The 10861-nt window shown below is 41.3% G+C and overlaps 3 protein-coding genes across 6 annotated transcripts in view; 2 read left to right on the top strand and 1 right to left on the bottom strand.

The window, feature by feature from the left end:
* pola2 (polymerase (DNA directed), alpha 2) overlaps positions 1-5883 on the top strand; it is a gene marked incomplete in the record, with an annotated part of 6941 nt that extends 1058 nt beyond the window's left edge. The window contains 16 exon segments of the mRNA XM_036213928.1: positions 15-103; positions 201-258; positions 343-452; positions 1208-1407; positions 1508-1596; positions 1680-1832; positions 2506-2568; positions 2659-2710; positions 2801-2925; positions 3003-3041; positions 3175-3248; positions 4479-4587; positions 4691-4797; positions 5230-5286; positions 5360-5486; positions 5566-5883. Of these exon segments, the coding sequence (XP_036069821.1) occupies positions 15-103; positions 201-258; positions 343-452; positions 1208-1407; positions 1508-1596; positions 1680-1832; positions 2506-2568; positions 2659-2710; positions 2801-2925; positions 3003-3041; positions 3175-3248; positions 4479-4587; positions 4691-4797; positions 5230-5286; positions 5360-5486; positions 5566-5718 (1605 nt within the window).
* LOC112153381 (myb-like protein X) lies at positions 5879-10408 on the bottom strand. 4 transcript variants are annotated; one of them, XM_036213926.1, is made up of 10 exons: positions 9171-9748; positions 8473-8523; positions 8240-8393; positions 8073-8156; positions 7910-8006; positions 7682-7801; positions 7364-7600; positions 7151-7274; positions 6073-7058; positions 5879-6009 (listed from the first exon to the last, which is right to left on the bottom strand). In XM_036213926.1, the coding sequence occupies exons 1-10, from the start codon at positions 9257-9259 to the stop codon at positions 5915-5917; spliced, it is 2037 nt and encodes a 678-aa protein (XP_036069819.1). In that variant the 5' UTR covers positions 9260-9748; the 3' UTR covers positions 5879-5914. The 4 variants fall into 4 exon arrangements, with proteins under 4 accessions (XP_036069819.1, XP_024139332.1, XP_036069820.1 ...); XM_024283564.2 differs by lacking the exon at positions 9171-9748 and adding an exon at positions 10272-10408 and having other exon boundaries at positions 7364-7801; XM_036213927.1 differs by lacking the exon at positions 9171-9748 and adding an exon at positions 10272-10408 and having other exon boundaries at positions 7364-7801; positions 8240-8390.
* Positions 9769-10861, top strand: part of LOC112153386 (probable palmitoyltransferase ZDHHC24) — a gene marked incomplete at its 3' end in the record, with an annotated part of 2931 nt that continues 1838 nt past the window's right edge. Inside the window, 1 exon segment of the mRNA XM_024283576.2 lies at positions 9769-10465. Coding sequence (XP_024139344.1) covers positions 10161-10465 — 305 coding nt within the window.

Raw genomic sequence — 10861 nt, 5'->3', positions numbered from 1 at the left:
TTGTTTCTTGACAGGTTTTGAACAAGAAAAGTAAGTTCAAATCGAGCCAGAAAAAAGAAGAATCTTATAACAGAACCATGGACATAAACACATTGCAGGATTTGTATCCTATACTTTTAAACAAAACTGTATATTCATTACCATTTTATTTATCTGTCTGGAGTTTATGATGCTCTACAAACCTTAACACAGTTTAACAGAATAAAAGCTGAGGAGGAAGAGGAGAATCTCCTCGACTCTTACTCTACTCCAGCAAAGGTCAGCTCTCAGCTTGAACTTTTGTTTTTCCTCTTCCACTGTCAGTTCTGTGTAGTTTAGAGTTTTGTTTAACCTCTGTTACAGGGTTCTCAGAAACGACCCTTAACCACTCCAGAACACCCGCAGTCCAAGAGGAGTGCTGCTTTGTTGGCCAGCCCCGGCCTGCTGCTGTCTCCTGCCAGCTTCTCTCCCAAGTACGAAGCGTCACACACCGCTCACAGGACGTCTTTCAGCTTCAGCCTGAATATGGAGACAGAAATCAAAGATTCAGAATTCTGAGATAAAGTCAGACATCTAAGGAATGAAGTCACAGTTCTGTGATTAATCCTTAAACCACTAATATAGTAACAGTCTTCTTGCAGATTTTTTTTCCTTTATTTATCTCGTAATCTCTCAAACTTTGTCTAAATAAAATCTTTTGCCCTTTTTTCAGTACAAGTTTAACTTCCAAAATACTTAAGTAAATGTTATTTACTTAAATTGCAAGAAAAAACATCAATAACAAAAATGATTATTTTCAGCAAGTTTTTCCTTATAAATCTCTAGATGAACTGATCCAAAGGTTTTGAGCTGAAAAACTCATAATTTTAACTATAATTAACCAGCACAAGAAGTTCTGTTTGCCTGATGATTTCCTTTTTTTCCTTCAGCTTCTTGTAATGCAATAATAAGAAACGTGTCTGGATCATATTGTAGATTTTGAAGCAGTTTTTGACTTCTTGGATTAAAGTCAAAATTCTAGGAATAGTCAGAATTCGATGATTACAGAAATAATTCTAAGGAATAAAGTTTGAATTCTAACAATAAATATCAAATTCTGGGGAATATAGTCAAAATACAAATGAGTAATGTTAAAATTCAAATAAATAAAGTCACAATTGTTGGAGATGACTGTTTAAAGTGAAGTTTTGCTCTAACTTTGATTTGACTTTATGCATCTCCTCTGAAGTGCAACACCCTCACAGAAGTACAACCAGCGTGGAGCCAAAGGGGAGGTGGTGGTCACGTTTGGAGCCCCGCAGGGAACCCGTTGGTCGGGCAGGAAGACCCCGGCTGCGGGCGTCCATGTGGACCTGCTAGAAGGGCCCGAAGACTCCCTTCGCTGCAGCTACAAATTCATGTTCCAGAGGTTACGAGATGTGAGAAATGGTGTGCAGACCTCCAGAAGTCGTCGTTTGCTTCCCAGTCATCGACCTAAAAACAGTCGAGGTGCTTTTTGTTTCTCTACTCATGTCCCTCATTTCTCCAGTGTTGTCAGAGAAGATTGAGGATCTGGGGGAAACCATCAGGTCTCACTTCCACATTGAGGAGTTTTCCAGCGTGTCTCTGCCCGCACAGGTACACAGCCATCTTTGTAGTGGGAGTTTCCATCCACCTGAAGTCCACTCACTCATTTCTGCCGCTCCACTCTCCACCTCCAGGACAGCATAACGGTGTCGGGCCAGATTTGCTGCGACAGTAACGGCAAACTGAACGCTCAGTCTGTTCTGTTGGAGGCGGGGCCGGAGCACGGGGGCCAGCAGGTTTCCGTGGACCTGTCAGAGCTTAAAGAGTACTCTCTGTTTCCCGGTCAGGTAGGATGAACACTGCAAAATGTGCTGTAATCTCTGAGCTACACTGATTTGGAAGAGTGTCTGAGAGGAAGTGCACACGCTGAGCGGTGGTTTCTCCTTTGCCTGCGCACTGAGGTTAGTGTGCAGCAGGTTATATGGCCACCCAGAGTAACAGAGCATGCCAAGGACCTGAGCTTGAGGTGAAGCCGGCGTCTGACCGAGAGCTCTGACAGTCGTCTAAAGACGGCGGTGATTCTGTGCCGCAGCAGTGAAAAGATTCAGTGACGGCTAAAAGTTTCTGATCAGATACAGTTTTTTTTATTTTTATTTTCTCTCATGTCTGTCCAGCTGGTATTGCATTCATTTATTTTTTTTTTTTTTATCATGCCATTGTTTTGTGTTTGTTTCCATTTTTTTTTTAACTACAAAAGCAAAGACCGGCGATATCGTGACGAGCACATAAAGAAAACGGACACGTCTATGAAAAAGACACATTTGGGCTTTTCTACTTTTAATTGCAGCTCATTTTATAGTTTTCATGAGCAGATGAGGTTAGTGTCCCACCTGTTCGTAGTTATTGAACACGAAGAGCAATTAGAACAAAAATGACCTTTTTTTCCTCTTTTGGATAAAGTTCACTTTGAAAAGCTGGAATTGTTTTTGTCTTGATCTAAACCTGTTTTCAATCCGTCAGGTGGTAGTTATGGAGGGAATGAACACGACAGGAAGAAAACTTGTGGCGTCTAAAATTTATGAGGTTAGTCTGGAGATTTCCTGACTTACTGAAAGTATTTAGAAAAACTTGAGTTTGTGAGAAGAAAGTAAAACCGGGTCTCGCTGTTTGTAGGGAGTTCCGCTGCCATTTTACTCCTCGGACATCAAAACGGAGGCGGATGAAGGTGAGGAGGTGGTGCAGGTGGAGGTGTGAGCTTTTATGTGTTAAGTCTCCATGCTGGTTTTACGGCGTGTGCTCAATGCTCCTCTCGCAGTCACAGAGCCGCTGAACGTTCTCGTGGCCTGTGGACCGTACACGCCTTCTGACAGCCTGACCTTTGACCCGCTCCTGGACCTCATCAGTGTCATCATCAGAGATCGCCCGGACGTCTGCCTGATGGTACAGAACTTTATACTTTGAGGTGTTTCTGTATTTTTTTTTTTGTGTGTGTGCTAACGCTCGCCTCTCCTCTGCAGCTGGGCCCGTTTGTGGATTCCAGACATGAACAAATCGAGGTAAGAAGAAAAATTTATAACGGCTGCACATTCAAAACATTCCTTACAGCTTTGTTGCATATTGTACTTTGACAATATGGAGGTAAAGGCTTTTGTTTGGTGTGATATGTGTTGTCCCCTGTTTGTGGTTTAGAAAGGCCAGGTGACCGAGACCTTCGAGGCCATTTTCTCCAGATGCATTGAAAGCATCGTGGATGGAACGAGAAGGTCTGTCACGTTTTTGTGCATCTCCTCACTCAGTGGTGTGGACACTGACCTTATATTTTATTCTCTTGAGTTCCAAAGATGCAGCAAAGTTGGTTGTGATTAAAATCAGGTTCAAACTCGGGCTCAGCAATGTGGCTTTTTTCTGATTTTAATTCTAACGTCCTGATCCACAAGTATATCTCATATAAACCTTTTCTGACAATTCTGTAGATTTGATAATGGATTCAAGGACTTCATAATAAAAAAATAAAAGGAAATGTTTGCAAACCTTTCATTTTCATCCAAATTCTAAACCCACTTAAACCCAATTTTGGATTCACAATGTTGCTGGAGCCTATCCCAGCCATTTACTGTAAATGCCCCTCCCCCATGACATTCCAAATAAGAAGTACCTGCTGGCTCCATGAAGCCAAATTCCCATAGACTTCTATTGAGAAATAAACAGCATTATATATGTCAGATGTCTTTTTTTTAACATGTTCTTGATATTACTATGTTTTTCCCTTTTTTTATTGCAATTTATTCAAGTTATAAACTGTCCAATCAGCTGCCTCAATAAAAGCATGTGATTCTCGCTGGCCTCCACGCCAAATATTCAAAGTGTTTGACAGATTTCTTGTATCCTGCTTTAAAATGGTAGGGGAGTGGCCAATCAACACGCTCGCTCCTGATTGGCGACAGTAGTTGCTATAGAAACATTGACTCTGACCAATCAAGGCTTACTGATGCCTCATTGTTCCAGCAACGTCCACATTGAAAGAAGGTAACTTTCCGTGGATGACATCACGTCCTCTTGGTCCAGTTCTCCTATATGCATTTTCTTTTATGCCGGTGGAGATTTGACCTTAAAGTTTGAGTTTTGAGGCGTTACTCAAACATTAGGTGTTTGTCAACTTTGTGGTGCTCCTGGCAAAGTTTTTAGTGTCCTTCTTTTTTCCAGAACCTAAACCCACCTCCAGATAACTGATCCCATGGACAGTTTCCTGTAATTTCAATCATTTATTTCCATCTTTTCAAACCCTGGTACACTAGCAGACTGAAAGGTCTCTGCTGCTGTGAACGAGGAGAATGAATGAAAGGAAGATTTAAAAAACTTATGCACAGTTTGCCCATGTTTTAAAACTCGTAGAAATATTTTTGAGCTACAGATGATCAAATTCAAACTTGCTTTTGTGCGTTTTAAAATCCACAGACTCTGAGTTTGAAGATAGTTTGATTTCTTCTCCACAGCGTTGGATGTCATCTTGTGTTTGTGCCGTCCCAGAGAGACGTCCACCATCCTGTCATCTACCCGCAGCCCCCTTTCATTCTGCCACACCTCAACAAGAGCCAGACCCAAGTAGGACGCATTCAAAAAATAAATAACACGGATTCCTTCCAGCATGGAGACTTCAGTCTAAGGACTGCACATTCATCCTAAACCGAACATTTCCTTTCTGCAGCGCATCACTCTGGTATCCGACCCATGCACCCTCCTAATCGATGGCGTGACCTTCGGCCTGACCTCCACTGACATCCTGTTCCACATGGGAGCAGAAGAAATCAGCAAGTGAGGAAGAATGTTTTAACGTTTATGTAGTGGGATGCTTTTGAGACTTTTCTTCTTTTAAGTCCCCCAGCTATAAAAAAAAAAATAGTGTTTTTGGTGTTTTCAACATGGTCTTTTTCATGATTGAGGACAAAGATAAGGAAAATGAAGCTTAAAATAAAATTTCTGAGTATTTCTTCATTCAAATTGTTTTGGATTAGGAGTAGATGCTCTGTTTTCAGCGCAGAAAATAGTTTTTTTTTTCTTAGTTAAAATTGTTTTGATTGTATGTATTTTTCAGTTTCAAGTGCAAAATAATTTTTTGCGCACATATGTTTTACCATCCAACAGTGTGCTTGGAATAATGGCACAACAATCCCTCCATAGAAGTCCTCCCGATGTGTTTTAATGCTGAAGTTGTTCAGAGTTAAAGTGAGCTGGTTTGTGTTGCAGTGGCAGCGGCTCTGACAGATTCTCGCGCATTTTGAAGCACATGCTGGTCCAGAGGAGGTAACCGTCCAGACAGAACGTTTATTCAACACCTTTTTCAAGTTAGAATGACCTTAGCGACTCTTTCACTCAGCTATTACCCACTCTACCCTCCGGCGGAGGAGGTCAACATGGATTATGAGAAGTCCCAGAGCTTCGCTCAGATTCCGCTCACTCCAGATGTCCTCATCGTTCCTTCTGAGCTGCGATATTTCATAAAGGTACAGTTTAGACTTTTTGGAATATTTTTTTTTCTAATTGTTGGGCATTAATGGTTTTCCCTTCTCCCTCTCACTACAGGACGTGCTCGGCTGTGTGTGTTTGAACCCAGGACGGCTCACCAAAGGTCAGGTGGGAGGAACTTATGGGAGGTTGCTCCTTCAGCGCAGCGCCGCACCAGAAGGAGGACAGAGGAGGAGCCCATGTGTGTCTGCTCAGGTGGTGAAAATCTGAAATCAGCTGGTTTGTCGCCCCGTCATCTCCGACGGACTAAAAAAAACTTCAAAGGAAATCTTCTGTACTATTAAAAACAATTGTTCATTTTTATTTTTCAAGAGGCCTGTTGGCATTATGTATGGACGATTAAATACAGCAACAACAATAAATGTGTTTTCACAATTTGTTTTTAATATTTTTAATATTGTCCCTTTCAGTCGTAAAAGTGATCAAACTCATCCGAGTCACTCTGGTGCTCGGTCTTCTGTCTGTCTTCAGTCACTTGAAACAGGTCCGCATGAGAAGCACCTGAAAAAGAATCAGAGTGAACATCCACCACATTCACAACCAGCTTTGTCTGCATTCGTTTACCTTTCTGCTTCCTGTCTTGAGGCGCGAGGACATTTTCAACATCGTCCTCATCGCTTGACTCTGCTGCGTCTTCATCATCCTCCTCTTCCTCGGCTGCTGTCTCTGGAATTGTCTGCATCTGCGTGGAGCTTTGGAGGAAGTTTTCTTCAGCCGGTGTCACGTGAACCAACGGAAATTCTTTCTCTACGTTCCTTTTATTCTGCGGAGAGATGATGCTGTCGTCAGAGTCTGTTTTCACTTCTGCATCACTCTTGGAATCCTCTTCTTTATTCTTCTCACTACTTTCCATTTCTTCATCGTCTTCATCCTGAGAAGAAGAATCTTCTTTTGTCTTTTCATCATCTATCTCCTTTGGTTGCTCTTTGTCTTGATCTTCATCCTCTGCTGCCGTTCCTGCTTCTTCGTCATCTTCTTCATCTTCCTCCTCTGCTGTCGTTCCTGCTTCTTCATCGTCGTCTTCATCTTCCTCCTCTGCTGTCGTTCCTGCTTCTTCCTCTGTTGTGGTTTCCCTGGAAGAATCCTCATCTTTATCTCTGTTCTCTTGTTCCTGACTTTTCTGCCACTTCTCCTCTTCTCCACTGCTAAGATTTTTTTGGATTTCTTCTTTTGCGTTCCTTTGCTCCCGGCTACCACTACCTTGCTTTTCTTCTTCACCAGCAGCTTCATTTTGTATTTTTTTTTCATCCTTCTCCAATTCCTCCCCTCTGCAGCTCTTTGATTCTTCACCGTGCCTTTGTTTCCCCTCTTTTTCCATCATGGATCCTTCACTTGAACTCCCAGACTCCTCCTCAGAATGTTTCTCTCCATTTTGTCTTTCTGACCTCTTCTTCTCCATTCTTTCCTCCACCTCTTTGTCAGATCTTTGTGATGGAGCTGTGAGGCCCTCACTTTTCTGCGTCCTTCTGAAGCTGCTTCTATCTGATGAAGGATCTTTCAGGAGTGGGGATTCTGCGACAGAAGCAACAACACTGGGAGTCCTGGACGACCTGATGATTATAAAGCAGAACATTTACATCTTCAGGCTCTAAACTGAGCTCTAGAAAGAAATCATCAGAGAGATATCAAAAGCATCTCCTACTCCTCTGAGTTTATATCTGAGGAAGAAAGCTCTACGCTTCCTCTATTCTTCCCCTTTGCTTTGATGGACAGAGTGGGACATCTGCTGCTCCCGCTGCTGTCAGAATGTCTGCTGGACAGGCGAACTGGAATAAGCACAATAAAAATGTTTACTTGTCATTTTAATAAATCCTGAGAGAACGAAGCACATTTTTCTCAAATTAGTTTTCTCCACCTGGTTTAATGTCCAGCTCCTGGGACAGGTGACGACTCCTGCTCCCACCGCTTCTCTTTGAGTTCTGCTCTCCATTCTGGGAGCCTCTCAACTCAGGATGAGGCTCTTTGTTGTATCCATGGAAACCAAGAGAGGTTCCAGGAAGCCAAGGATACCCATGCTGGGATGAATCCCAGACAGCAGGATCCTTACTGGACCACGGATACGGAGGAAAAGCCGAGGAGGAGAAGGGGTGCACTAAGAAAGGGTGGGGAATGGAGGGCGGAGACAGGAGGGCAGGAGTCTGAGGTGGATAGAGTCCTCTGATAGGAAACTTACTGGTTTGGCTGTGAGGATGGGTTAACCAGGAATACTGTGTAAAGGGATAAGGGTAGCCATCTTGGCTGGATCTACATTCTGGGGTGGGACAGGCTTGAGGAGCAACAGTTTTCTGTGCACCTGCCAAGAATGAAACGAGTCAGGTGAGGTCCCCCGTCATCAGAAAAATGCTACAAGAATATGTTAAAAACAGGATTTCCATCAGAGTGGGTCTAACAGCAAGCTCACCTTGTGACCGGAAAGAGTCACCTGAGAGTTTTGGAACAGGATCTTCTGCATCTTTCAGACGTGGCTTCAAGTGTTTCTCCATACTCTGCTGAAGAAACTGATGACCGATTAATTGGAGATATGTGTGAAATCCATGTTGTCATTTACACATGCAGGACTATACCTCCTTCTGTGCAGCTTCTGTTTTCTCCTTGAACTGCTGTTGCCAGCGGGGTGCGCTCTCCTCTAGATATCGCTCATACTCCATCTGCAAATGTCAAAGTTGCTTAAAAAATTTTAAAAAACACAGTAATCTGTTTTGTGTTGTTTGCATGTTATCTTTCTGTGCACCCTTATAGCTTTCATGGTGGTGTTGCAGGCCATGATCTCCTCCAGCGCAGACTGGACCTGCTCAAACTGCTGCAGCAGCTGCCTGTTGCGCTGCTTAGCTCTGCGCTCTCTTTCCTGCAGCTGCACCAGGTCCTGCTGAAGCTGCATCACTCTTCTGCAGAAAACATCCACAAAAAGATGCACACACCTTTAAAAAAGAAAAGCACCCTGCTGCATGTTGTTTGTTCACTTACAGATGTTGTGGACTTGCGGGAGTTGAAAATCCATCTTCAAAAAGCACAGACCTTCAGGAACAATGACAGACAAAACGCATCACAGTTTGACAGTTCAAATGCCAAATATTAAAAAATTAGCTGAAAACCTAGAACAGCACTTCTAATTTATTCCTTTTTTTAGAAGATACACAATGTAATTTGTAACTTAAAAAATAGGGAAAATGAATGACAAAATGTAATTTTTTTTATTCACATGTCAGCAGAATGATTATAATGATTTTTTGGGGGGACAAATACACGTTAGAGGACACCAGTAAAGCCATGTCGCAATTTGTCTTGTTTTTAGGCACATATGCAGCCAACAACATTCAAAAAAAGAGAAAATAAATCTAAATGTATTATGTTTTCTCTAAATGTGTTTAAAAGAGGTAACTTTAGAATAAAATAAAGTGTGAAACTTTTAAAGATTTGAACCACAATAATAAACAATGTCGTAACTCCAGAAAACCTTTAAAAAATCAGATTTGATTGAAAAACCAATGGAAATTATTCTACTTGGTTGCCATTTGATTTCTTTAACTTTAGATTCAGATCTCATCAAATATTTTTATTACACAAAAGGGATTTTGAAATTATTAGCACACTGCCTTTATATCAAAAGCCCCACTTTAAGGTTGTAAGTCCCCACAGGAGTGGAAACGTTTTAAAAGTCTTACCTCTTCCCAAAGTGTTTCCACTGTTTCAAAAAAGTGTTTTGTTCAGTCAAACGCCCAGTAGACTTCAATTTATCTGTCGGTGTAGCCATGACTGCCTGCTTTCGTTAGATGCAGAGATTATCAGGGATTAAGAGCTGTGCTTTGAGGGGGAGGGACCTCAAGCATTTCACCAATGAACTATGAGAGCTGTTGTAATAGTTATCCAAAAACTTTATAAAATCTAAAATAAAACAAAAACAATTGTTGCATGTACAGCTAAAATCCTTTTAACAAGAGCATTTTATTTCAACAAACATGAAAAGAAGGTCTTATGTGTCTAATATTTGAAATTAGAAGTTCATTTCCATTTGAAATAAATACTAGCTAGGTTTTGGTGAAGAACAAAGCCTTAAAATTGTCATACGTTTTGTTTTTAAACGTGTATAATGAAAATAAAATTTATAGAGAATTTGGGTCAACATGAGAACTACTAATAGGAAAAGTCGTAATTTTACGAGAATAAAGTCGTGAAAATATGAAGAAAAAGGTCCTGCTAAATATACAGTTTGATTAAATAATATATATTTACAGCAGTAAAAATACGAATAAACTGTCACGGAGAAAAAATGTAAACAAGACCATGTCAACGAATACATCATAAAGCGGAACTAAACTCATGCTGTCTTGTTGAACTACGAGTAAAATATGACGTTGCACCAGGGAGCAGCTGTGATCTGGGTTCAATAGTATCGTAGTTCCTGACTGAGAAAAGTGGATTTCAGAGGGTTTGTGTGTGTCGAATTATAGTCTATCGCCCTTTTGGAGATTTTATTTATATAAATTACTAATAATTTCGTACTTACTGTTTTGGGGTCGCGCTCGTTGATAAATGATTGATATTTTACGAACTAACCCACAAAGCTAACCCCCGTCACAATAGTACGTCTGTGAAAACGCTCCCCGGTTTAACCTGTTCAAATCGTACAGGGATTTGAGAACATCTTAAAGATTATGACGAGTTTACGCAGCAAGGTGTTATGCCAAGCCGAGAGGATATGTAGCAACCTCCCCGTCTTCCTCAACACCTTCCTGGTTTTCTCCATCACCGGGGAGGTGAGTTACCTGGTGCTGGTGGAGGCTCCGCTGGAGGCTGAGCAGCAGAAGTCTGAATGGTCTGGCTGGTGGAAGGCAGTTCACCTGCTGAGCCAGTACTTCATGCTGGGGAACATCTGCTGGAACGCGCTCCTCTTCGTCAAAACCAACCCCAGCATCAAAGGAGTGTTCCTGGGAGGAGATGGTTTGGGTCAGGGGTGGAGGTAAGCAGGAAGTCCGTCTGTCGTTGTGGCTTTTCTGTAGACTTCCGCCATGGTCAAAGATGATCGAGTTAAGATAATACTTACTTTACAAGAAAACAAAGTATATGGTCGTTATATACATTTTAGGATAATAATATTGTTAAAACAAAATGAGCTAACTTCCAGAAGAGTCATTTTAATTAATTCTTCAGAATGAATTCAATTTCAATTTGATTTATTTCAGTATTCAGAATCAATATTTAACCATTAGAAGTCCTGAGCCTTTTTCAACTTTTTTAATACTTTACAATTATCTATAATAATTTACCTTTACAGCAGGTTTTGTGGTAAAGCTGGATATATTTTAGTGGAACCCCAACTTCATTTTTCTTAAGTTTTTTTTTTTTTTTTTTTTTT

Source organism: Oryzias melastigma, linkage group LG10 (assembly GCF_002922805.2).
Source record: "Oryzias melastigma strain HK-1 linkage group LG10, ASM292280v2, whole genome shotgun sequence".
Taxonomy (NCBI): Eukaryota; Metazoa; Chordata; class Actinopteri; order Beloniformes; family Adrianichthyidae; genus Oryzias; species Oryzias melastigma.
This window is presented reverse-complemented; position numbering and strand designations above follow the sequence as displayed.

Bases quoted from the DNA above. Each gene is read 5' to 3' on its own strand.
- LOC112153381 (XM_036213925.1), bottom strand. From the start codon at position 9,259: ATGGCTACACCGACAGATAAATTGAAGTCTACTGGGCGTTTGACTGAA. The intron at 8,524-9,170 runs GTAAGACTTTTA...TTGTTCCTGAAG, and splicing joins TGGAAACACTTTGGGAAGAG to GTCTGTGCTTTTTGAAGATG. The intron at 7,059-7,150 runs GTAGGAGATGCT...TATAATCATCAG, and splicing joins TCAGATATAAACTCAGAGGA to GTCGTCCAGGACTCCCAGTG.